At 48.3% G+C, this 27,057-nt stretch overlaps 1 protein-coding gene across 16 annotated transcripts in view; it reads right to left on the reverse strand.

The window, feature by feature from the left end:
• Positions 1-27,057, reverse strand: part of gramd1ba (GRAM domain containing 1Ba) — a 134,161-nt gene that overhangs the window by 35,956 nt on the left and 71,148 nt on the right. Inside the window, exon 1 of one of the 16 annotated variants that reach the window (XM_035432479.1) lies at positions 21,666-21,872. The exons of 14 other annotated variants lie outside the window; for them this stretch is intronic. In XM_035432479.1, the coding sequence (XP_035288370.1) occupies positions 21,666-21,688 (23 nt within the window). In that variant the 5' untranslated portion in view covers positions 21,689-21,872. Of the gene's footprint in view, positions 1-10,138; positions 10,453-21,665; positions 21,873-27,057 lie in introns of those variants that run through there. One more of the 16 variants, XM_035432480.1, reaches the window with a different exon arrangement.

Consider the following 27,057-nt stretch of genomic DNA (forward strand, 5'->3'; position numbering starts at 1 on the left):
GAGTAACCCAATCTTGCGCCTTGCCTTGAACTGGGGGCGTCCGTCCACCCCCCCCCCCCACCCCCCAGTCATACTTTAACCCCTGCACACAGTTCAACTGGCTGAAATCCAATCCAGTCTCCAGAACACAGCTGTACACGGGCTTCCCCCGAAGAGCATCATAAAGCGCCTGGAGTTTCCACCGCTTTCCGCCATTGTAAGAGCAGACAGCTGTCGTATTAATCAGTGTACATTCCCCTTGATGTATAGCCTACTGCAGAGAGCAATAAGCCTACATGATAGACAACCCCACCACCCCCCCCCCCCCCCCCCCGCTTGCCCCACCCCCCCCTTCCGGAGAACTGAACACCATGCTGACAACATCCATGTGACTCCATGTCAACATGAGGCAGAGCTGCGCGTCCCCGGTGCCGAAAAAACGAACGAAGAAGCGACGCGTCCCGCGTTAGCAGCGATGACACATGCTCGCCGGCGGTCGAGAGCGAGCGATTACACGACGGGCTGGTCGCCGTCTGCGAGTCGCCCGGCTCTGCCATTCCGCTAAAGCTAACTGTGACGTCGCGCGGCCGGCCAGAGAAAGCATGACGGAAGAAGAAAGGGCGTCATGTGGTGGCGCTACAGAGGGAACAGCTGTCATGCTGCAGGGAATGGGGATCTCTCTGTCTCTCTCTCCTCCTCCCTCTCTCTCCATCTACCCTCTCTGTCCATCCCTCTCTCTCTCCATCTACCCTCTCTGTCCCTCCCTCTCTCTCTCTCTCTTTCTCTCCATCTACCCTCTCTGTCCCTACCTCTCTCTCTCTCTCTCCTCTGCTCTCTCCTCTACATCTCCCTCTCTTGCTCACGCACACTCTCATTCTCCCCCTCAATCTCACTTAAATTTTCTATTTCAATTTCAATTTTCAATGTTCAATTTTCAATTCGCACTAACTCTCTCTCTGCGCCTCCCCCCTTCTCTCTCTCCCCTCCCCCTCTCTCTTTCTGTCTCTCTCTCTATCTCTCTCTCTCTCCCTTCCTGCAGTGTGTCCTTCCCTCACCTTCCCCTGGCCTCACACACTCTCGAGCAGCCGCCCCCCTCCCCCCCCCCGCCTCCCCCCTCCCCCTCCACCATGCGGTGAGCGCTAATCTCTCGCCGTGGCGACCTGGGAAAAAAAAAAAAAAAACCTGGGCTGGAAAAACAAACAGAGGAAAAACAAAAGGGAGAGAGAGAGAGGATAAACACTCGTATCTCCTATCGCACGGCCCGGCGACGGAGCTCGTTCACACGCGCTTAAGGGTCATTACCCAAGGTCTGCCTAATAGCCTAGCGGCTACGTGTTCGGCGGCGGCTACGGCTGCCCAGTCAACAGCCGCACCTGGCCCCTCTGTCAGCTGCTTTCAAACTGACAAAAGCGGTTATGTAACACACCACCGCTGTGTCCTACCAATCTTTTTTTTTTTTTTTAAACACTTTTTAACCAAGTTGGTAAACAGAGAACTCATTTTCTTTTGACAACGTGAAAAATCAAAGAAGGGAGGGAATGCGAGGCGTTTTGCGTAGCCAATCAGACGCGCGGATGACAGGTGGTCGGACGCAGAGTGCCTGAGGTTAACGCCCCTCGTCTAATCTGACATTCAAATAACTGCCACTGCAGCCACACAAAGTTTCTTGGAAGTCTCCCTGTTCAGAAAACCAGGAGGAAGGGTTTTTTTGGGGGGTTCATGTCTACCACAGTCAAATTCACCAACAGGTACTAACAGTCTGGTAGTAAATCATTTGGCGATGTCACATGTTCACATGAAGCTGGTTTTCTTCGCTCCGTCACCTACGCTGGGTCACTTCATTCGTACGGACAGGAAGGCTGTTGCGCTCTGGAGCCGGAGCGGTTGCCTTGGTTACTGCGTGTGGATGTAGCCGGAGGCCTGGTGTTGCTCCTTTTTTTTTTTTTTGCGAACGACACGCAAATACAATTAAGCCTCACAAATGCTCGCTGTCTTCAACCAGATCAGTCCTTAATCTGCCATTAACTAAAAATCTGTTCGGTAAAAATCCCATTACCTGGACATTCATTTGGGAAAGAATGACAGTGAGGTAACACAGAATAAGCTCGGGTTAAAGGTTACTTCCTTTATCACCTTATTTGGAAGACCAAGCCTTGTGGTTTTTTACTTCAAAGCCCCTACAGATTGTGTGTTTAGAGGCATTCTTCTTGTTCAGTTTGTGGTGTCAGCAAATTTAATTTAATTTTACAATAGTTTCAGATGCTCAGGAATCAGACGCCACATGAACATTCAGAACTCAAACTTAATGGCAGAATATATGAATGAGATACGAAAGTTCAGTTGAAAATGAAATATCCTTATCAGTTTCAACCACAGTCCTTTTAAATGAAGCATGAACATGATTGTACTTTTAAATGAAGTATATGACGATAGCATACATGACTGTATGACTAAAGCACCTCCCGTAAAGTGAATGACATCACTCTGCAGGTGTTAGCAAAATCAGCAGCTTTGCATGTCTTGTTCTGGCCTCAATTTTTCAAGAACAAGCAAAAAAAAAAAAAAGGGCAAATGTATCATTCACAAATTTACCCTTCCGGTTTATCCGAACATATTTGCTGTATTGGCCCTTCCAAAATTATGGATCCAGTGCGACTGCTGCAGCCTCGAAAGAGCAGGCAAATGAGCCTAAATGTTACCCCACGCTATCCCCTCAAATTTAAATACCAGCTATACCAGCTCATAAAGAGAACCGTAGCCTCAGCAATAAAGCTTGAGAAGATATTAGCAAAATATGTAATAGCAGAAAATTATTTAAGATGTTTCCCTGTAGAGAGAGCTTGTGCTTTCCCAATGGCTGTTAAAAATACAACATTGCTAGCAAAGCTATCAGGAAGTTGGCCACCGCATCTACAGAAAAACCATTTTGACCCCCGGCAACCAACCAAATAATGACTAGAGAAAATAGCACAGCTTCTACTGTAGTTTAAAAAAAAGTTTCGTTGCTGAGTGACGTCTGCCACGCAAATAGAAACCTGGACCAATAGCAGCTGCCTTCTGACCAATAGGGCTAATCAGATTAGCGTAGCGTTGCAAAGGCACAGGAAAACAGAGCTTAAGGACGGTGAAGCAAGACTTCTGTAAAGGAGAACTACACGGTCATTGTCATATCCGCATTCCAATCCTGCACACGTTTTACTCGTTTATCGATAGGGTATGCAAAACTATGCAGTCGATTTCACTTTTGGATATAAAACAGACAACGGACCTCATTCACGAAACATGCGTACGATCAGATTTGATCATAAACTATGCATAAGAACGTTCCCAAGGACATTTTGCCATTCGTCATTTTTTTGCTTATCTGTGTTTGTTAATGACTGCTTCTTTATGCTAATCACATGAACAGGATTACGCATAACATTTACAAACAGTCAGCATTCATCATCTCATACACCTGAGATGCACACAAAAACATGTGCCGTGAATCCCACATTGGCTTTTCTCAGGAACATTTTTAAGAACAAAAGTAAGAATAATTTTTTAAAAAACTTTTGTGAATGAGGTCTATTGTAAGGGAGATTGTGATCAATGCAGTTATTATGTAAAGCAGGCTAGATGGTCCGGCTCCTGTCAGGGACTTATGAGAGACGATAGCACAGCATAACAAGCAGATGCCTACATCCTTGTTCACACACAAACTGTAAGAATGAGGAGAATGATCAGAAATCACAAAGGAACAGAGTGAAGAGACTGTCTGGGTGGGTGTGATTCAGGTACTAACTCAGGTTATGGTATTTTTAGGCCGTGGGGTGTATTTTTGACGTCTCTATTTTTATCTTCGCAGACCATGTGATGGGTGTAATCTGTTTGTATTCAGAATCTGTGTCTTGTATCTTGGTTAGCACAGCATACTTGCACTAGTGCTGATGTTGCAGTCTGAGAGTGCTGTTAGCCAGGTATGGCAGTATTGCTCATGTTAATCAGGTGAATTAACTTATTTATCTCTTACATTGTAATTCACACTCTAATGTTGGAATGGAGCACAAGCCTGTTAGTTTTTTTCCCTGAAAAATGATACGCAGTAACGGTTATTATCTCTGTGGAATGCAGATTCATTCCCAACTGCTTCCACAGGAAACTCCTGGGAAACAGGAAGATACACAGCGGTTCCAGGACACAGAGGTGGAAACTCCAGGTTCAGAAAGTAAAAGTCCTCCCCAGCATTTTGTTCCAGTCACCTGGATTTGCTAATTAGCACAATTGTTCCACCAGGAGGTAGAACTAATTAGTGAAATCAGCTGGCTGGGTTCATAGGTGGAATGAACACACGGTAGGACTTTTACTTTCTGACCCCTGGATTTCTACCTCTGCCTCTACTTTTCAGGTAGCTAATAGCATAAGGGCTTCCAACTCCAGTTCTGGAGGTACACACAGTACCTGCAGGTTTTTGTGGTTTTCGTTCAATCGTCAACCAAATTAGGACGTGGACAAGGCGTGCAAACTCTTCAGACAATAAACGGCACCAAAAACCAGCAGACGGTGTAGCCCTGCAGGACCGGAGTCTGACACCCCTGGCCTAGATCAGATCCCGCAGTCTGTCTCATCAAAAAAAAATAAAACAAGCGGGGCGAAGCCTAATTAGCCACCTTGTCTGTCAGGAGTCCGTCCATTCTCACGCCCTGCGGTGCGCCTGGGTCATGGACTTTTCGGGAAAACTCCCGCTGCTCTCCAGGCCCGCTGGCCTCTCTTCACCTCTCACACACCGCAGAGAGAGAGGCCTCCGTCTTCACATTACTGTACCACGCAGCTGCTAGCCAGTGTGGGGCCTTTCCGGAAAGGTCCGCTCCTACCTCAGCACCGGGAATACAAGATTCTGTTCATCAAGTCCAAAACCATCCAAAACCCTGTAAATCAGGTCCCCCCAGGTATAGTGAACTTCATAGCCTTCATAGGCAAAAAAATTAGAAATGCTAGATAAAGCCACCCATAGTGGGGCCTGACTGTCCATACCAGGACTGCCTAACCCTGTTCCTGGTATGAAATTTCATTTCAACCCTAATTCTGTGCACCTGCTTTTACTAATTAGCAGCTCCGTGAGAACTCTAGCTGTTGAGTGAGGTGTGCTTTGTTAGGAGTTGAACACCTACAGGATGATAAATCTTCAGGAACAGGGTGGGGCAGCCCTGGTTTCAGTTATCCAGGCTGTCTTTAAATTCTATCGTCCAGTGTCCAGTGTCATAATATTTTTATGAATTTTTTATGATTCTTTGCATCATAATATTTTTCCAGGAGTTCGGTTCAATCTGATTGCGTATTACAGGCTCAGGGAATATTTTCCCAGCTGTTCTCACATTGGCTCAAACGGGGGAGGTTTCGTCTTTTTTTTCCCTCCGGAAGATTTCCACTCTGTGTGAAAATCTACTGTAACTGCTGCTAAACAAAATAAAGACTGAGTGACAAATCGATACAGTCTTTATGGATAATGTTTCCCAAAGAAGAAAGTGTTAATATAACACCAACGAGTGATATACACACATGTACCACTATTTGCACACTACCATATCCATAGCTACAGAGCACACTGAAGCCTTCTGAAATATCGTACATCAGGATGGAGGACTGGCACACCCATCGGTATAAGGCCAGACCGACCCTTAATGTCCCTACACACCATGCCAGATGGTCACGTTAATGCTGGCGTAATATCACTTTAAATTCACACAAATGGCAACAGTCACCAAACAGCAGTGTTATATCTCCATAGCAACCGAATCCATTCACACGTATTTCCCATAGCATTGGAAACTAAACTCGAAACCATAAACTAAAAATACCATATTTCTGAAAGGAGGTTAGTGTAAAAGATTTTTTTATGGCAATAAATGCTACATTGCAGGCAGATTCTGTACTTTTCATTACGTGTAGAATTTTCATGCCTTTAAATAATAAATAACAAAACAAATATCATGAAATATAATCTGCCCTAGAAGGGAAGATCCTTGTGGGGCCAGATCAGGTCTGGAATATCGCCTCTTCACTTGGAAACAGGACAGGCTTTGTCACTTATATGCATGAAGTGAAATTGAACATTTATTGCACATTGTTTTGTATTGCCCTCTGTATCATGACCCGATATAGCATTTTGCTTAGAAAGATCAACAGTGAAAAGCCGATGGAAGACAATTAAATAATGAAAAGACCGTGTGGGAAGGAAACATCGCCTCTGTTGATGTTCTAGATACAGCATGAACACTAACAAAGCATATGTTGCATAGGTAGCTGTGAGGCTCAATGTTAGTTGTCTTAAGTTTGTATTATTATGCTATGTGACCAGGAAGTCTGTGTCTTATGTTATTAAAATCTGGTGTCCTGTTATCTCACATGGGATGGACCACTCAGGTGGTATGATATGAGAAAGATACTGCACTAACAATGGCTGTTTAAAGGTAATTTAACTTAATGAAATATATCAGGTATTGTACTGCATTAGTTGTACATTGTACGTCAATACCAGTGCTGCCTAACCCTATTCCTGGAAGACCAACCGTCCCATAGGTTTCCATTTCAACCCTAATTTGGTACACCTGATTCTACTAATTAGGAGCTCAACAAGATCTCTCGCTGTTGAATGAGGTGTACTTCATTAGGGTTGAAATGAAAACCTACAGGATGGCAGATCTCCAGGAACAGGGTTGGGCAGCCTGACGCTATAATGTACTGACTATGAAGCACAGAAGAGACAGAATATGGGTTTTATTTTAATTTACGAACATTGAGTTGCTCCTCAGTTTAAGATGGCAGAGCATCTGCAAATGTAGATGTCCTGCTCTGGGACAGAGGGGTAACTCAGCCCCCCCCCCCCCTTTGGGGCTATGAAACCCTGCTTACCCAGATGGAAGAGACTACTCTGAGCCTCTGTGTTCCAGGGGTTATTGAATAAGTTGCCCATGTCTGTTTAATATTTTATGCCTTTTTATACAGGTGTGGTGTGAAAGTGAGGAAGCAGAGTGGAGGCTGCTGATTGGCTGGGTTAATGTTCTTATGGCCAGGGAAAAAGGGGGCTATGGGTACAGCGGAGACTAAAGCCATGTCCGAATCAGCACACTTGCCTACTATTGAGTATACAACTTGTAGGCAACTTACGTACTCAATAGTAGGCAAGTACGCTGATTCGAACGCGGCCTAAGGCTGCACCCCAGCGACACATCCCATAATGCTCAGCTCTGTCCCAGCCTTGCACAGCGTACTCCGTACAGCCACGCACTGTGACACATCGCTCGTTTACTGGATCACTCAGGAGCACCTCACACAGTTCAGGGCTCAGACACACAGAGCACCTGAAGCAGAGCTGTGTAATGTCACTGACCCCCATATCTGAGGAACGAACGAATGAACGAAACCGTATTTTACACATTGGAGGACATTGGATCAATTCTGAGTGGCGCACAATGGTTTACAGCCAAGAGTGGGGAGGGGGATGACCTCATCACTGCAGTGAATCAGCAGAGGCACAGAAATCATTGGGGGAGGGGGTGGGGGGGGGGGGGGATTTACTTAGCTAATTAAAGCAGGTAGTGATTGGACAGCCACGGGGGGGAGACTTCACCCTGGCCATCGGGGAACACCCCTGCTCTATCCAATAAGCAGGCAGGGAGGCTTTAATGACCTCACCGAGTGAGGTCCTAGCGTCGAATGCAAGCCAGCAACTACAGCACTGCACAGTGAGTCAATGCACTGATGAACCACCTTTTTTTTAACCTGATAGGGCGTGATTCCCCCTTGGAGATCACACATTCAAGCGCTAAACAAAGCAGCACCAGCTAGCATCCTTAAGAAATTATAACAGGAAAAGACTAATAGCTATGATATCTATTTAAAAAACACAGAAACGCACGTGTGCATGCATGCACTACACATACATGTGCACAAACACACATGCACACACGATATTTATAAAGTGATCTCACATTCAATAACTCTCTCTATGATTACTATAACTAAGACACAGAAAGAGACAGGCAGCGCTCACAGTCCAGTCCTGAGGGTAACCTGTGGAACAACTGCTTTACTGAGGAAACACCATATTTCAAATACAGCTCAGATATTAAGAGACAGTGCGATTCTGTGATTTTCAGCATTCAGTGTATAGCACAGCTGGAAAGCCATGTTGAAAGCATCCATTTTCATGCCAAATTACTTCCTTTGATTGACTCATTTGAGACACCTCACCAAATATTTACAGTAGTTGTTTGGCCCTGTACAAGTACAGTAGCCAGAAAGCTAGCACGTTTGGTATTACCATGACTCACACGCTGTACATGACAATTCAGAAAAATAGCACATTTAGCATTAGCATGACAAAGGCCCTGTACAAGACAATCCAGAAAAGTAGCACGTTTAGCATTAGCATGACAAAGGCCCTGTACAAGACAATCCAGAAAAGTAGCACGTTTAGCATTAGCACGACCCGTGCTATCGCTGTGAGGAGCCACTCTGTCACCAAGGAAGACATCCTTGCTTCATGAGAGCCAAATGCAAACGGTAAATGCACAGCACATGACTGTGCCACAGACAAGCACAGTTATTTATAACACGGTCCCATCTCTATCTCTGCAGCATGCTCGCTTCACGTTATCTCCCACGTCCCACAATAGACGCACGGCATGCACTTCAACGTTAGAGCGGCTACATGTCGAGCGTATAGCCCCCCGCCACTGCTAACAGGCTACAGCGTAGAATACAACTCAGACAAGTGGCTTTGACCTTGAATAAAAAACACACACACACACACACACCCCCCCCCACACCGCTGCTGCCTTGCCACGCATATCTCAGGCTAAAACCTGTGCCACACGGCCATTACCCCATGTTAGCCCTGCACTTAATACCGGTATCAGTCAGGTAAACAGGCACACCGCGGACACTAACTGTCAGCCAAATATGGCAAAATATGACAATTATCAAAATAAAAGTCCAGTGCTTTATTTGGTTTTTAATGTGCACAGGAAAATAAAGAAAGCACATCTACCATTAAAGTGTCTTTCAAACACAAGGTTGTGGGTTTTATTCCCAGGTAATGGGTATAAAAGGTAAGCCACATCACTGCTGCTGTACCCTTGTGCAGGTCCTTAGTAAACACCCAGCGGTATAAGTGGAATGTGCGCTGTCTCTGGAGCCTCGCGCTTATGGGAAGAGCAGTTTGTGCGAGTCGTGCAGCTGAGGCCGGCTCTCCCGCAGACGTTTCCTGTGGTTCGCGGCTGCGCCGAACGCACAGAAAAGCCCGGCCTGTCCCCCCCCGCGCGCCCAACACCCAACGGTCCTCCGGCGACATCATAAATCTCCGGCCGGCCCCTCTACCCTCTGGCGGGGGGGGCGGGGGGGCGGCGACGCTCGCTCGACGAGGCCCGGCTGACTCCGAGGCCTCCGGAGCCGTCTGGGGCGGATTCATTGATATTCCAAACGCATTCCCACAAATCTCAGACACAGGGCATTACCTGGGATACAGGCAGCTCAGGCTGTCTCTCTCTCTCTCTCTCTCTCTCTCTCTCCTCCATCCACACCCCTGTTCTCTTTCTCTTCATCTCTCTCCCTCCCTCTGTCAGTGAGAAGAGGCCCTTCCTTACCTTGGTCGTAATCTTTTCATGTCACAAACAGGCAGCCGGACCCCAGCGTTCAGCTAGCCAGGCACAGACCCCCCCCACCCTAAACCCCTCACCCAAATACCAGACAGCCAGCCCCAGTACCCTGTCTGTGACGCACCCCCGAACAATTTAACAGAAAGAGAAATATAAATGAATGAAACGGAAACAAAGGCAATATACTGCACGGCTGCTCAGTAGTAATGCAGGTTCCTCTGTATGCCCGTAGCGCAGGAGGGAAGGAAAAGGCTAACGCCAGGAGCCTTAGGGATTTGTGGATTGCCAGTGTGATCTCCTAATGAGGATGGGGATTATGGCTCCTTTGCTCTACCTGCTGCTGAGAAGGCGCCGGAATCTCTGCCCCCACCCCCCCCGCAGACACGCCGTAAACCCGCGGCCCGACGCCGAAAAAAACCACAACGACGCGACCCCCCGGCGAGGAGGACGAGCCGAGCGTAACCGCGGAAACCGGAGCACCGGCGAGCGAGGAGGAAGGCGAGGAGGAGACCGGCACTAACCTGGCGGCCATGGAGGACTGTACCCGCGCACACGGCTCCGCTAAGCTTCATTCACGCAGCGTGGGAGCAGGAGGACGAGGAGGAAGAGGAGGAGGAGGAGGAGGAGGAAGCGGAGCGGACGCGGCGTCCCTGGGCATCCCAGAGCGGCGGGCGGCGGCGAGGCGGCGCTCCCTCACAGGGCTCCGAGCGCTGGAGCGCGCAGACACACGCTCCTGCCCTCCCCGCTAGCGGCCATGGCGTCCCTCGGCTAGCGCTGCACGCCTCGCACAGCTGTCTCTCCCTCTCTCTCTCTCGCTCTCTCTCTCTCTCAGTCTCCCTCTCTCTCTCTGTATCTATCTCCCTATTTCAGTCTCTGTCTGTATCTCTCTCTCTTTCAGTCTGCCTCTCTCACTCTCCCTCCTGCTGTATATCGCTCTATTTCAGTCTCCCTCTCTCCGTATCTCTCCTTCCCTCTTTCTGTCTCTGTCTGTATCTCTCTCTCTTTCAGTCTGCCTCTCTCACTCTCCCTCTCTAGCTCTCTCTCCCTCTTTCCGTGTCTCTCTGTATCTCTCGGTCGTTCAGTCTGCCTCTCTCACTCTCGCTCTCCCTCTCTGTATCTCTCCCTCCCTCACCCACTATAGCTCCCCCTCTCTCTGCATTTCTCTCCCTCTGTCAGTCTGCCTCTCTCCCTCTCCCTATATCTCCCTCTCTCTGTATTTCTCTCCCTCGCTCTTTCAGTCTGCTTCTCTTCCTCTCCCCCTCCGGATCTCTCTCTCTCCCTTTCAGTGTGCCTGTGCCTCTCTCTCTCTCTCTCTCTCCTTCTCTGTCTCACACCCGCTTCTCGCTTACGCTCCCTTGTACTGAGAGAGAGAGAGCGGGGGAGAGAGAGAGAGAGAGAGAGAGAGCGAGCGAGAGAGCTGTTCCTTTGCATAACGGCTTCGGCTTGCTGCAGCGAGCCTGCCGGCTGTTAAATTATTCATGCCTTCCTTGAATGGAGTGGCTGACGTCACCGCCCGTCAAGTCACTTCCCCCTCCCCTCCCTGCCAGACCCCCTCCCCCAACAGGCAGCCCCCAGCGGGGACCACACCCACCTCCGCCACAAAAGGTGTGCGTTTGTTCACAGAGCACGGATCTGTCAGCACTGCTCATGCACTCGAATATTACCGTGCAGCCTATTCGCGGTTCATACCCTCATCAAAATGCAAAAACTAAAACCTGCATTCAAATTTCCGGAATTTTCGCTCGAGAAAAACTGCTCTGTCAGCATTTCCGTGGCACCCCAGAATCACCACGTTCTGCAGGTTACACGCTGTATGGTTTACAAAAGCAAAAGCTTTTTTTTTCCATTTTTAAAGACATTTAAGTCACCAGCATACCATGTCATACAAAATGCACAAGTGTTTCCTCTGTAGTTTGAATACCTACAATGCAACCAATTGTCCTTCCTTATGCAAGATTATTCTAACCATTCTAACCAACTGTTACAGCAACAGTGAAGTCATGAGCGTATTCATCACAAGCTTACTGCACGTCTCCGTTTGGTAAAAAATGTATTAAGTAGGCTTAACATTTTAAAAGACACAAATAGCACATTATCTCCTGGATTATATAAAAGTATTAAATCACACCTCTAGACAACTGTAAACTAAAAAAAACATGCTTGTAATAATATGATTGCAGAGAACTTTACTACACAACATGAGGTCAGTAATATTGTTATATGTTTTATAATAAGACATTAGATTCATTTAAGATATTCCACATATAAAATATAACAAAACTTTTTACATATGTACAATATAAATTGTGATACTTTTTATTTTCTGTTTTATCACACATTGCATCACTCTACACAGGCTGTACTGTACGCAGGACCTGCAGGAGAAAGAGGAAGTTTTATGTAAGGGTAACTACACTGTTCCTACATGGGTAGCAGCCATTTTACAGAGAACAAAACTTTCTGTCTGTTCAATAATATAAAACTAAATTTTACATTATTCTAGGAACAAATAACAATCTTTTGAATGAAAATGAAAATGAAATGACTGGTATTTGCCAGCATAAAATCAGGCACAGAAATGTAATGTTGGCAACAGTTTAAACCAGAACCGTGGAATAAGATTTAAAAAAAAAAAACAGTCTGGTAGAATTTAAGAGCATATGAACACAACCCAGTGAACCGTTGAACCCAGGGAGCCGAATGTACCCAGTGATCCCTTGAACCAGACAACACGCTGGAGAAAAGATAAAAAGCAATAAACTAGGAAGAAAACTGCTGGATGTTTCCATCAACCACCAACTCCTAAAAGTTCCTGACCACAAAGAAAGAATGGACCTGAAACACACCCCACTTTAGACTGAGTAGCCATTTCAAGAGAAACATGTTTAATTTATAATTACTTCCCTTAATTCTCTGGATTCAGTGATTCCAAATGTCTGAACTGTACTGCTTCAAAACTGTGTTTTTTTTCTCGGTCCCTTCACCAAGCAATTAATGAAGAAAACAGAAGGTGCAGTTAAAAAAAAAAATACTGCCAAGAGACACTATGAACTAAAGAATGTTGGGTGAACATGCAATTTTAAGACAATAATTCCATCAGCAAACCTCCTTGAGCAGCTTATTAGACAGGGCCTTTCTTAAGGAAAGCTTAAGAGTTTTACAGGCTAATACAGCGGTTTAAAACCTATCTAGCCTGAAAGTGTTTTTTAGCGTGTTTTTGAACCAGAGCTAACATCGCAGTACATTAGCGGGTGAGCTAGCGGACGCCTCCCGGCTAACCCACGGCCTGCAGCGCGTAGCTCCCTGCCGCTCCCGTCCTGGGTGAACCCAGAGTAATTACCGCCAGTGCGGCGGGTGCTCTGGGATGCCACAGGTGCGGCATGTTTTCCGCCATCGCCGTCCCCAGACGCCTAGAGGGAGCTGTGCTGGAATCTCTCACTGCTGTGGGGCTGTGACCTTCAGTTTGTTTTACCTTAGGATCCCCTGGGCCAAAGAGGAGGCTAGCTGGGGCCTTAGGAAGGAAGAACCAGGATCTACTGGGCACTGACTGGTACACACTGACACCAGGACCCAACATAGCCTGGCACACACTGACACCAAGACCCTAACTGGCACAGACTGGCGCACACTGCCACCAGGATCTGGCACAGACTGGCACACACTGACACCAGGATCTGGCACAGACTGGCGCACACTGACACCAGGATCTGGCACAGACTGGCGCACACTGACACCAGGATCTGGCACAGACTGGCGCACACTGACACCAGGATCTGGCACAGACTGGCGCACACTGACACCAGGATCTGGCACAGACTGGCGCACACTGACACCAGGATCTGGCACAGACTGGCGCACACTGACACCAGGATCTGGCACAGACTGGCGCACAATGACACCAGGACCCTGCCCAACCCAAACTGGCACCAGGTCATGCCGGGGACACACAGGTACACTGAGACCAAGGGTATTGCCTGAGATAGATGGGCAGCCTCTGATACCATCAACTGTCCTTACACTGTGAAGACGGACAGATAACTTGCCAACAACCCTATTAAACATTAAACTAAGCCACGCAAACAGGAACAAATCCACCCCAATGAGTATTAAATGACATTACATGAACAAAGGACAAAGGCACTGAAGACAGAAACCGACGTTACTGTACACCCAATCAGACGTGAGGTGAGAACAGCACCATAATGCAGTGCGAGGATGGTAAAGCACTCTAGACTGCATCCAACCTCAGATCCACAGCTTTAGACAAACCCTTAAATCAATACCACTTCCTACAGGACGACTGCAGCAATTTAAACACAGCGATGCACCGTCTCACAAGGTCCAGGAGGCACCATTCATTACGACAGAACTCTGGAACCGTAAGAAACGCAGTCATCAGACGCATTTTGACATCACAACAGTAATCACGCTGAAACGCAAAGGCAGAAGATTGCTCTGCTTGCTTGTGGCATCCTGACTAGCCATTCCACAACGTCAAAGGAAGTGTGTCTAGTTCCGTTCGGTCCGAATGAGGAACTGGTCCTGCAACCTAAGTCACAGGTTTGATTCCCGTGTAGAACACTGCCGTTGTACTCTTGATCAAGGTACTTATATTCACTATATACCCAGCTTTATAAATGGATGCAATGTAAATGCTATGGAAGATCTGTGTAAGTCGCTCTGGATAAGAGCTTCTGCTAAATTCCTGTAACGTAATGCAATGGTCCACTTCGTTAAAACATAGGTGCGCTAGAAAATTCCATCCCATCCCATCCCAGGCCAAGACGCAGCTGCATGCGCAGCAGTGTAAAACGCGGTACTGTCGAGGTAACGTAATCCAGGCTAGCGCTAATGCTAATGCACTACTGATCTTGTGCAGAATGCCTGGGATCAACAATCAGGTGACCTACTTCCGGACCTTTTGTACAGTCTCCGTTCAAAGCATGAGAAACCCGCACAAAGCCCCAGTTTCAGATGGACTGTGAGATGTGAATCGAGGGAGTAATTCAGCTGAACGAAGCGCGGGCATTGCCTGATGCGCTTCGGCTCACTGCGCTAATGCTAACCGCGCTCGGGCCCGGCGGCAAAAATCGCACTCTGACCCCTGTGATGTCACAGTACAAGCCTGACGCTGCAAACGCTGGCCTGGATTCAAGCGACTTGTGTCCTTAACTTACGTCTGAACGCACGCATCTGTGTTAGCTTCGTTATTTACGAACCCGCTCAGCAAAAGCCGTTTGGATAATCTCCGTGATTTCTGAACTCGCTGAACTGTGCTCGCTAGGAAACACCCTTAGCGCTTGCATTTACCTGTTCGTCTAAATTAAGGACTAATGTCGATTCAATCCAGGCCAATGTTTCCCTTCTGGCTTTGGCGACAGGTGACGCGAGACTCTGTCTAATGGCCCGTCAGGTGATCACACAGAGGCTCAGCGCAATCAATCAAGCGCAGGACACGTCCTGATTAACGGCCTCATTACCAGAGCTCGTTTTCGTTCCGTTAGGATTCCGGTCATCGGGAGGACCAAAGGCTCGCTGGGATCCTCATTTTTTTCTTCGCAAACACAGAGTTTGTTAAAACCAATCAACAATAACTAAAATCGACTCGCAAAACTGGGACTGTGAAGAAAAAGCGTAACGTTCGTGTTTACTCGCAAGTCAAACTTAAGGACAAACGTTGATTAAATACAGGCAAAAGACTGTCTGTGGTCTCCAAGGATACGGTTCAAAAAAGGTCCAAGGTTTGTGTGACATCAACTCTGACAGAGTGCAATTTACTCTGGAAGGATAAATCTTTCTTTTGTGGACTCACATAAGCCATGACTCATGTCGAAAACTTAATTATTTGACCAGTCGTTAGTAATCCAGTTCAATTTCACAGATGAATTACGTCATTATCAGAAAAGAGTCTCAGTTTACCTAACCTTCTCAGCACGTAAATTCAAACCTTGGATCAACACTTTTTTCATGCAGCGTACAGTAGAACGTTCAGTCCCCACTTCCTCCTCTGCGTTTGCGTGTTTATTCAACGGTGGGTAACAAGAAACCTTCCACTTGCTAACAGGGCACCTACATCTGCTTCCTCTCCCAAACCTCAGCGAATCATATTTGCCCAAGGATAAGGGCACATTGTGCTTGCTTACTGCAGACAGGCTGATACAAATGCCCCTTCCCTGGAAAAAAACCAATTGAATTTACTGAAAAGGCATGGCTTGATCACACATACACCATAAGCGTAGAGCACAAACATGTGACTCAGTTTCAAATGTGGGTCATACACACACATGCACACACACAAACACATGCACAATCACACACACATACACACACACTCGCATAGGCACACACACAAAGATCAATGCTTTTACATATTGCCACATGAGTCAGTAGGTTTAGAGAGACAGGAACGAGCCTTAAACTCCAGTATTTATGCAAAAGGCAGATTCTGGAGCAGCTCAGAGCAATATCTGTTGCACACCCTGGGTGTGTGTGTGGGGGGGGGCTCACCCTTTTAAGACACAGCTCTGCACTCTTCTGAACAGAAAAGTAAGGTTACAGCGCTAGAAGTTAATACAAAACATTGCATATTCAAAATTGGAATAAAATTTATTTTAAAAAGCGCTCGGACTGTACTGGTAGAAGCACACAAGCTCACCGTTCCGTAGGCTGTGAATGGTAGCGCTTTCTGCGCGATACAGGAGCGTCGGGTGTCAAAACGAAAAAAAGGAAAAGAAAAAAAAAAACCGCACGCCAGAACGTTCCGGTGAGACGCGGACCGGAAGGGATAGCTGCTCACGGGAGATCTACGAGCCCGCGAGGAGAGAGGAGGGAGCCGTCAATCACCCGGCCGAACGGCGGCCCTGGGGGAAATCAGAACGGCCTCGTTTCAAAAGCGCCGTCGATACGGGCGCTCGCGCCACGCGGCGCTACGCTACACGGACGCGCGGAAACCCAAGGCTCTCCTCTCGGCGACGTTAAAAGACCTGAAAACGACCGCTTCCCCCTGAAATAAAGGACAGAGTCAAGAGGGGCTGAGGCCGGCTGCTTATCCGCGAGGAAGTAACGTGTCAGCTACAGGCAGGCCGCTTTATGTAGGCAGCGGACGGAGACGGTCGCTGGTAAACCACGATTACAGCAGCGCTCTGCTACGTGAACATCGCATCCAGAAGCAGGTTATTGATCAAATGAGTTTGGTAAGGTACACAACGTGGTTCAGTCAAATGCCACAAGCTCATCAGGCCTGTGAAAATCTAAACGCGTTTTAAAAGCAGCAGCATACAGAGAATGGCCATGGCTGACAGACAACGCGAGGTGGGACGGACGAGAAGGACAACGTCCTTATTGCAGTATGCAGCATCCCTTATGGCACCAAGGGAGACTGTGCCCACAACAGCGGGCGTGGAGGAATGACGCCCGCCGATTACCCAGAAGCCCCTCTGTGCGCCAGTGGTTCTGCTACATCAATGACAGTAAAAACAGTCCTGTCAGTTTGGAGACCTGTCCTCTCCCATCCACCCATTCAACGGCCAGCGATACGGAGGAAAAAAAAAAAGATCTACAAACAGATCTGCATGTACGCGTGTGTATGCATGTGTGCGCGCGCATGCATGTGTGTGTCTGTGTGTATGCATGTGTGTGCGTGTGTATGCATGTGTGTGCGTGTGTGTCTGTGTGTATGCATATGTATGCGGGTGTGTGTGTGTGTACGTGTGTACCAGATTGTAAAGGCCCAGTGACGAGTCAGCATCTTATTTAGGACACACAGCGCCAGCAATCTTTGAGTACGCATCACAAATCTGGATTTATGAGCTGATTAACCCTGTGTGCTGGATAGCGAGCCTGGCCTGCTAGCCTCAGCCACTCTGCGAGACGAAGGCACTGTTCAATACACATGAAACACGCTTAATCACAACGCGATGCTACTGTGGTTAGCAAGCATTAGCAGGCATATAATGCAACAGCAATGACATCTCTCTAGTGCTTGAGTACTTAAAAGAAAATGTTCTGAGCACTACTGAGAATTGAAAGTGCTAACAAGCTGCATTGCAAGTATTTATGATATTAATAAGCCATATTCATTTTCCTGCGTGAACTGTATTCACTACGTGATTTTTCCACTGCCACCTTGCTCCATCCATTGCAAATCAGTCTTTCAGCTTTCACACAACTGCATACCGCTACCAAAGCTACCAAAACAACTATCACTGCTACTGCTATACAGTACATTTGTACATATATCATTGATTTAATTACAATAAATAAATGTCAACACACCATTGAAATGGAAGTTTAATTTCAGGTGTGCCTAATGCTGGAAACATTATTCAAGGCAGTCCGGACTGAGGATGGTCCCGCTGACCCAAAGCATCATAAATAACACAACGGAAGCGTTTCTCTGGGACCTCATTACTCAGGATGCAAGTCTTGTGAGGACTCTGGCTTAAGGGGACATTCTCTGGCACAGCTGGTCGGGCTGAGAGTGCAGGTAAAGGAGGGTGTGTGGTGATCTGAGTTGTGATATCGTGGTGTCTGATGATGTCAGTTACATTTGAAGGACAAAGCAGCTCACGCCATGTCTGTCCCATGTCCCAGTTAACTCCCTTTACAAGTCTGTCAAGAGGCTGCCCAGACTCAATTTGAAAAACACGATTCTTCTCGCTCTCTTCTGTCTGACACAAACATTCACATGCACACTGACATACAGAAACACATACATGCATGCATGCACGCACGCACTCTCTCACACACACACACACACACAAACACACACACGCATACACACACACACACACACACACAGATAGACACACACACACAAACACGCATGCATGCACGCACGCACGCACACAGACACACACAAACACACGTATGCATGCACGCACATAAGCACACACAACACACACAACACACAAACACACACACACAGACACACACACACACACACACACATATACATGTGCACGCACGCACGCACACACACACACACAAACACACACAGACACATACACACCCACACGCACACAATGAGGTGCATTCTGGGAGCACTCGGACCGCAGTAAGACAGTGGAGCGGAGGGCTAAATCAGCGACCTGTCAGCGGCGGTTTAATGTACTGTGGCTCCATCGGTCAGCGAGCAGCCGAGCCGAGCCGAGCGTATTGGAGGCGTTCCGCTTTGACCAGCGCGGTGACGTGTGCGGACAGGGCGCTGAATCTCAATGAGAGGCACCGGCTGACCTCCCGACCTCCGGGGTCACGCTATTCGCCTACACGACTGAATCCTCCCCGCCTTGAGGAACATATGAACGAATCAGGCGAAGAACGCCCAATGAGGCAATCATTTGCGCACAGCCTAAAAACCTCATTCGTTTGTTTGTTCATTCGTTCGTTTGTTTTTGTTCGTTCATTCATTCCTTCTTTCCATGTTCCTTCCGATGCAATGGCAAGGTACTGCATTTAAGTATTTATCTGCATTAATAATGAGCTATTCTGCTATTTCCATTTATTATTGGTGGGATGGCATTCTGAAAATACAGGGCATAAAATGAATCAAGAACACAAAGCAAGGGGTTTGATTACCTCATTGTTCTGTCCCTAACATATTTAATGAAACATCTATTTCATCTTAGTTTGAAGAGAAAAATACATTGCTTATTTAAAGGGTGAAAATGAGGGAAAAAAGCAAGATACTTTGTCATAGCACAAACCCAACTCCGCCAGCATACGTATCTCACACATGATAAAATGCATCCAGCTCAGTTCAATAAGCCAGCATCCCTTGAAGGACATACAGCTGGTGAACCATTAAAAATAAAATATGGCAGGACGTGTAAAAAAACAAACAAAAAAAAAAACCAAAGGTTTTGGGAGCTGAGAGGAACTCCTCAAAGGCTCGACTCACAGCCTAATTGAATTCCGTGACTGATCGGCTCGCGGCTGAGGGCAGAAGCCGGGCCCAAGGTCACTGTCTGACTGCAGAGTGAATTAGCCCTGATGCGAGGGAGGACCACACATAGACAGCATAAACCAGGCTAAACAACTTCCTGTTTCATCACCTCCTGCTCGGGTCCTACAGGAAGCGCTGTGATGCAGTCTGCTTTGTCATGCAGGGAGGCCTCACTCTCTCATGCCCTCTCCTGCATTATTCCCCTCTCCCAGTTCACACATTCACTAAGCTTGCACCAAGCAATTTTCAACCATAACACCACAGCCACAGTTTAAACACCAGCATATAGGTCTCTGTGACCTAGTTACACAATCAAGCAACTACCTGATATCGGCTAGGTCGGAAAACAGGACTGTGCAATTGGCACTGAGTTACAAGCAACAGAAGGCAGATGCACCTAATCCTTGGTCCTTCCTCTCTCTCTCTCTCTCTCTCACACACACACACACATACACACACACACAGGGAATAAGCCTGCTGCAGGATGCATGTATGTCACAAGCAGAGACTTCACTGAGCTACCAAGACAGGAAAACAACAACCACACACCGGATGAAATGGCAGGTGTCGGATGAAATGGCAGGTGTTGTTTTCTGTATGGAATACAATTCCTGCCATTTTAATCAGACCTCCAGCCCTGAAGCCTGGGTGTATGTGTGTGTGTGTGTGTGTGTGTGTGTGTGTGTAAGAGACAGACGCTACACCTGCAGGGCCTTTTAGTCTGCAAAACAGAACTCCGCCAATGAACTCTGTTACTGCACTGCAAAGCACACAGACAGCTGTGTTTTTATTTCCTGTGTGTGCGCGTGTGTGCGCGTGCGTGAGTTGGAAAGCCATTTGACCACGCTGATGTAGCAATTCGCTCACGCTACTTGCTAAAACATCAACAACACATCCGATAACTCCACAGCTGACCGAGCCGGGGAGCGCAATTCTTAACATTTTCAAAAAAACACAGCAAAAACCCTGCAACCAGGTCGGAAGATTTTGGGCCTGCACAGCGATGCCCTGAGAGGCGTTCCAAAGCAGATAAAGCACCGTCGAAGTCCACGGGCACACAGAGAAACGACAGGAGGACCGGCGACAGAAACGCATGCCGTTTATCAGCCCAGTCACCGAGGAGCTCAGACTTCAGAGGGAGACTTAATGCGCTTTACTCTGCCTCCAATCCCGAGACAAAAATGCAGGCGTACAAAAATAAAACGGGAACCTCTCCAGCAAACCGCAGGGTACATACGGTCTTATATAAGGGCTAGACAGCAGCTGACAGAAGGGCTAACTGCACCAGTGCCTGCGGGGCGGTTCCTCTCAATGCGATCGTTTGGCGAACGCCGTGGCGGGTTTGTGACCGGGGCCGGTCAGTAAACCCCAAAAACCACAGCGCCACAGCCCGGTCGAACCCCAGCCGGGGAAGGTCAGGGTCGGCCTACGGTACGACGCGCGACAGACGCTGGGGTTCCCGTAAAAACCTCATCTCCACGATCGCCACGGCGGGAAGGGGGGGGGGTTAACGAGGGGGCAGGAAAAGGAGGAGGAGAAAACAGACCGTAGCACAGGAGGAGAGGAGAACAGGAAAGGGGGAGAGACAAGTGGAGATGACAGGAGAGGAAAAGACACAGGAGAAGAGAGAACAGATAAGTGGAAATGAGAGGAAAGCAGAAGAGATGAGGAGAGGGGACAAGTGAAAAGAGGAGGAGAGGAGAGGAAAAAAGGGGAGAAGTGATGAGAGGTGAGGAGCTGGTTCTGCTCTAAGCACTGTGTGTGTGTTTATTTTCCTGCAGTACGCTGTAATTCGGCACTAAAAATACCGGCGGCGGCGGCAGCGGGAGGAGGCGTCGGCAGTGAGCAGTGAGCAGTGCGGCTGCACGGGCCGGTCTGCAGGCATGTGACCGGAGTGCGTACGGCGAGAGCCGGGCTGCACCGCGCTAATGACGGGACGGGGGGGGGGGGGATGGGGGGGCACGGCAGGCTCACGTTGGGGAGAAATGAGGTGAAGTAGGTCCTTCCCACCCCCCACTCCTCACACACACACAGACACACGCACACACCCCTCACACGGCAGCGCACTCCGGCTCCCTCCCCTCCCCTGCCCGCAGCGCTCTTACCAGGCGAGCTTGAAGCCTTTCATTGGTGCGGCGAGCGGAGGGCGACTGTTGCCATAGCGTCTTCTCCGGGCTCAGCCGGGCGGGCGTTCCGTGGCATGACAGGGCCGGGGCGCGGGAGCCGAATCCCAGCCGGACCCGCCGTCCCATGCAGGGCTTCTGCCGGAGCGGAGCTGGCCCCCCTCCCTCTCTCTCCTCTCTCTCTCTCTCTCCCCCCCTCTCTCTCTCCCTCTCTCTCTCTCTCTCTCTCTCTCTCTCTCTCTCTCTCTCTCCCTCTCTCTCTCTCTCTCTCTCTCTCCCTCTCTCTCTCTCTCTCTCTCCTCTCTCTCTCTCTCTCTGCAGTGCTAGCTGTCCCCTCTCCCGCAGTCCGCCCCGCCGGTCCTGCTTGTCATCGGCCGGTCGAGCGATGTGTGTGCGCGCGGGAGCGTGTGTGAGCGCGCGCGCATGTGTGTGCCTGTGCGACCGGGAGAGCGTGAGAGTGAGTGAGTGAGTGCGCGTCTGCAAGCGTGCGTGTGTGTGTGCGTGCGTTCGACGGCTACAGCTTCTAGCGCTCCCAATCTCCCATACACAGCAGTCTCTCTCTCTCTCTCACTCCTTCTCTCTCGCTCTCTCTCTCTCACTCTCTCGCTCCCTCTCTCTCTCTCTCACATTCCTGCAGCAGACGAAAGCACGAGCTGCGCTGGCCGGGATCGGGCGCCTACTGAGCATGCTCCGTTCCCTCCCTGCCTCGTCCTCCAGCCTAAGCCCCTCCCCCTCTCCCCCCTCCCCCCTCCCCCTGCACAAACGCGCCGTGTCCCACCGCTGTCAGCTCACGGTGCCGGGCTGCGGAAGGGGGCGGGCGGAGGGAGGGGGGGCAGCCGCGAGGAGGGGTCTGCCCGGATCGGGGTTCCCCTGCAGAGGCTCGGAGGGCTGACCCCGGTGGGAGGGGATTAGGGCCCCTGGGGGAGGAGCTATGGGCCAGGAGCCAATGTCAATCACAGCCAGCAGCTGGCTCTGTAATCTCTTAATGCAGGACAGACAGTGCACGCCGGGCAGAGCAATTGTGTGTGTGTGTCCGTCCGTGTGTGTGTGTGTGTGTCTGTGGTGTGTCCGGTGTGTGTGTGTGTGTGTGTGTCCGTGTGTGTGTGTGTGTGTGTCTGTGGTGTGTCCGTGTGTGTGTCCGTGTGTGTGTGTGGTGTGTCCGTGTGTGTGTGTGTGTGTGTGTGTCCGTGTGTGTGTGTGTGTGTGTGTGTCCGTCCGTGTGTGTGTGTCTGGTGTGTCCGTGTGTGTGTGTGTCTGTGGTGTGAAAGCAATGGTTGGACAGACCTGGGGGGATGGTGGTTTAGACAGACAGTCTCTCCTCGTGCCAAACTACAATCCCCAGACATCCGACTGCATTTGTAAGTTCGGCTGATTAAGACATCATGGGTTTTCTGACGTGCTGATTGGCAGAACGCCGCAGCGAACATTTCAGGTTAAATCAGCAACGCCTGCTCCATCCCCAGGACTTCTCCCCCCGTCGCCGTGGAGCACATTATCTGGCTCGAGCTCGGAGAATGCCAGACTTACTTATTACCACTAATAAACGCCGCACCGCAATGTCCTAGAAGGCCAAGTCACGCTCCGATCGCCGTTTGTCAGCGAGGAGGAAATACGCTACGCCTTCCCGCTAACCGGGTTTGGCGGGACTCTGCGGCTCCGTCCGTCCGTCCGTCCGTCCGTCCGTCCGTCCGTCCGTCCGTCCGTCGCGGCGGCGTCAGCGTCAGGCACGAGAACCAGGCTTGCGCTCGCGGCTGAGGGGGAAGCGCTGCATCTCCGGAGGCAGCTAGCAGCTAGCGCGCAGCGGCTAAGGAAGCTGAGTCACTGTGGCTGCGGCCTGCAGGAGAGCCTGTCATCCCACAGAACAGAGACAGGGGAGGCCCAGCACAGCACACACAGCTAGGAAAATGAAATAATATAAAATGCCCTGCACTCATATGCAGTTATATTACAATAAATTACTAAAAAAGCTAAGAAGTACATAAACATCTAATTATATAAACTACATTTCCCAGAATGTCAAGGCTACACTCTCTCTCTCTCTCTTTCTGATCTGGGCTGAGGAGGGGGGTGGCAGGTTTGTGTGTCTCAGTGACAGCTAGTGATTTTCGCGCAATTTTGGACAACGTGTTTCGAGGGGGGGTTGGGAAGGGAGAGGGGGCGGGGGGGGTGGTGGGGGGGGGGGGGGGGGGGGGCTAATCGACTTCCGGGCAGACTCTGGTGATATCACCCGCTCTTGCGTAACCTTTTTATTCCCAGAACAACAATAGCGGGAGAACTCAGCCTTTATGTAAGCATCCCAGCAGCAGGGGGGGCTGGGCTGCTGTGGGGTTAGGAGGCTCACAGGACAGCAGGGCTCTCACACACACAGATGTGCATGCAGACACACACTCATGCACACACACAGGCGTACTGTACGACATACCACAAAAATAGCACAAAAAAAAAAAGTGTGAAATTATTTTAACCATTAAGAAACCAATATATTTCTGCATTTACTTATAAGAAACATCCATGTCCAGAAGTACTCAGATCAAAACGCCTCCTTCATAAGATGTAAGTTTCATATCACAAGACAAATTCTTTCCGAATTCTCAGGGAGGTAGAAGAATGCTTTCAAATTTTACCAGCAACAAAACAGGTAAGGAATTAAAATTCATAGCAATCTATGTCTGCAAAAGTCTGCAAGAGACCACATTTAAGTCTTTGTCCCTGGGACTAATATCCATATGAACTGCAAGAGAAACACCAAAAAAACTTACTGAATTTAAGACTTTGACTTTGATATGAATACACAAAGACTTTGATATGGATTCACATCATAACATATATAACATGATTTCATATTACATTACGGCACTTGGCAGACTCTCTTAATCCACAGTGATTCAACACAGATTTTATTTATTTATTTTGCATGCATTCCGTTTTTACCGCTGAATAATACACTGAAGCAGTTCAAGTCCCTTGCTCAGGGGTACGACTGCAGTGCAGCACCAGGGAATCAAACCCACAACCATCCAGTCACAAGCCCAGTTCCATGACGATAACGCTACGCTGCTATTTGAATGACCGCGGCCGATAGTGCGCTGGTTTGATAAGAAAGTGCGAGGTGACACACGCCAGGCTTGGTTAGCGCGTGACAGCGTAGGTGGTGCTGAACGGACAGCTCCCGCGACGCAGCTCGCTCCCTCAGAGCGTTCCGCTGATGTCAGAATCGTGAAATGGACGATTAACAAGGCCATGCAAAACGCCCATAATTACACGTGTTAGAAGTTCGCGTCTTTGGATCAGGACATTACGGAAATTCCCTACAAAACGGACTCGTCCCCGAGTCATCCCCCTTTCCAGTAGTCACTGCAAAAGGTTTAAGTTCTCAGCTGGTTAAATACATGGAAAGTAATTTTCTAAAAAAAAACAAAAAACAAAAAACAAAAAAAACCACATACAAATATGTATCTTATCTTCCAGGATTCAAAGTGACACGTCATAATTACATACATGCCATGACAGTGTAGTCTCTCCAAAATTGTTCCTAAGAGAGCCTAATTTTGTTTTTGTCTGAGTGCCCAAGCACTCGACAGCAGGCTTCCATCTGAGTGGGCGGTACGCTACAGCTGTAAATCCATAAACAGTCGAATCCACCGCGTTTTATCGAATGACCTACTTTATTGATCGCCGTGCGAACGATCGAATTTGCAACAGAGCAGCTTAAAGGAAGGAAGCATTCATTTCAGAGATTCACACATAGGAGACAGATCTACTTCACTGCAATGTAGGCTACAAGTCGCACGGTATAAATACACAGTCATAGCACCCACATTAAATTGCAGTGCATTCTAAGATGATGTCATAATTTATTCTCTCACGCTGGCAGTACGAGGGATGTAAGGCTGTTTTAATTGCACTGCAGTCAAACACAGTTACTGAAAACATTCCTAATTTATTCTGGACATGCGTTTGGCCATATCACATTTTTTTTACAGGAAGGAAACCGAAAGCTGACTATGAACGATAGATTAAAGCCGTCTTCATATACAGCACAAATGCACCGGTATAGCAGTGTACAGACGGCTTAAGTGTTATCTCGAGTTTCTTGTTGCATGGCACGCGAAATCAGTGTCTATTGTTGCGAACCCTAACTGTTTGTTTTGCCTCCTGGGCACTTCCTGTGACCCCGTGCTGAACGCGATGTCGCCAGACTCGAAAGATCCTTGGGACCGATCCAGAAGGTTTGCGCCCCGCGAGTATTTTTAGAGACATATAGGTTGATTGCAGCCGTCCAATAGGAGGCCGAAGCGTGGGATCAGGTGACGCGGCCGCTGTCAGGCTCGTTTATCATCAGAGCTGGGGGGAAATGTGGGCCGAGTCTGTTAATCCCCGGACTGCAGCACGGCCGTTAGAGAGCCAACCCCAATACAGGCTTCTACGCATGCGCGCAACTGCTTAATCCCACAACCTGCTGGACAGCATGGGTGTGTGTGCGTGTGCTTGTGTGCACGTGAGCCTGTCTGTTCGTGTGTGTGCGTGCGTCTGTGCACGTGAGCCTGTCTGTGTGCATGTGTGTGTGCGTGTATCTTTCCAACATGGATCTGAATCACAAAATCATCTGCACTGACAGGTTAACAAAATTAACCAATAATTTCATTTATACCCTAGAGATTTTAATTATTAAAAAACGTCTGTGACCTCTGCTAGTCTTTTACAATTTCAAACAATTTCACAAGTTTTTCAACTCTTTCTCTGAATAGGCTATGTCATTGAAATAACAGACACCAAAAAACAGAAACAAAACTTCAGTTTCCCAACAATCTTACATCCAAATAATAGCCTTGCTCTCCTGTCGTTCAAAGAACCCCAGGCTGCCAGAAACCTGGTTTCTTAGAGAGCTTTCTCCTGCACTCAATGTCTAACTCCAGGAGGTCAAGCCAGCGCTGAACTTTCTAATTAAATGTGAAGTATGACAGACACATGAGATATTTCAATATCCCAAAATCTATTTCTGTATCGCTCCTCTCTCAAAGCCCAGACCACGCGATCACAGGGAATCTGAGAGAGGAGAGTTATTCTCAGGCAGTGGTACCACAGTGATTGACACTTACAGTGTTGAAAAAAGATTCTTAAGGTTCATTTTACATTCACTAGAATTGTGTGTTTTACCTTCACTTGAAACTATGCTAATTATAGGATTGCTATGTCAAATTGTGTTCATTCATATTTTGTTTTTCTGCATAATACAGTTTGTAGCCTATATAATCACCGTACAGAGAGAGAGAAAGAGAGCTTACAGCTTCAGAATTCTGCTCAGTAAGCAACCTTATTGATCATAGGCAAGCGTTCACCCTTTTGACCTTTTCAATCTAGCCCATTCATCTGT

The sequence above is a fragment of the Anguilla anguilla genome, chromosome 9 (genome assembly GCF_013347855.1).
Source record: "Anguilla anguilla isolate fAngAng1 chromosome 9, fAngAng1.pri, whole genome shotgun sequence".
In the NCBI taxonomy this organism is placed as follows: domain Eukaryota; kingdom Metazoa; phylum Chordata; class Actinopteri; order Anguilliformes; family Anguillidae; genus Anguilla; species Anguilla anguilla.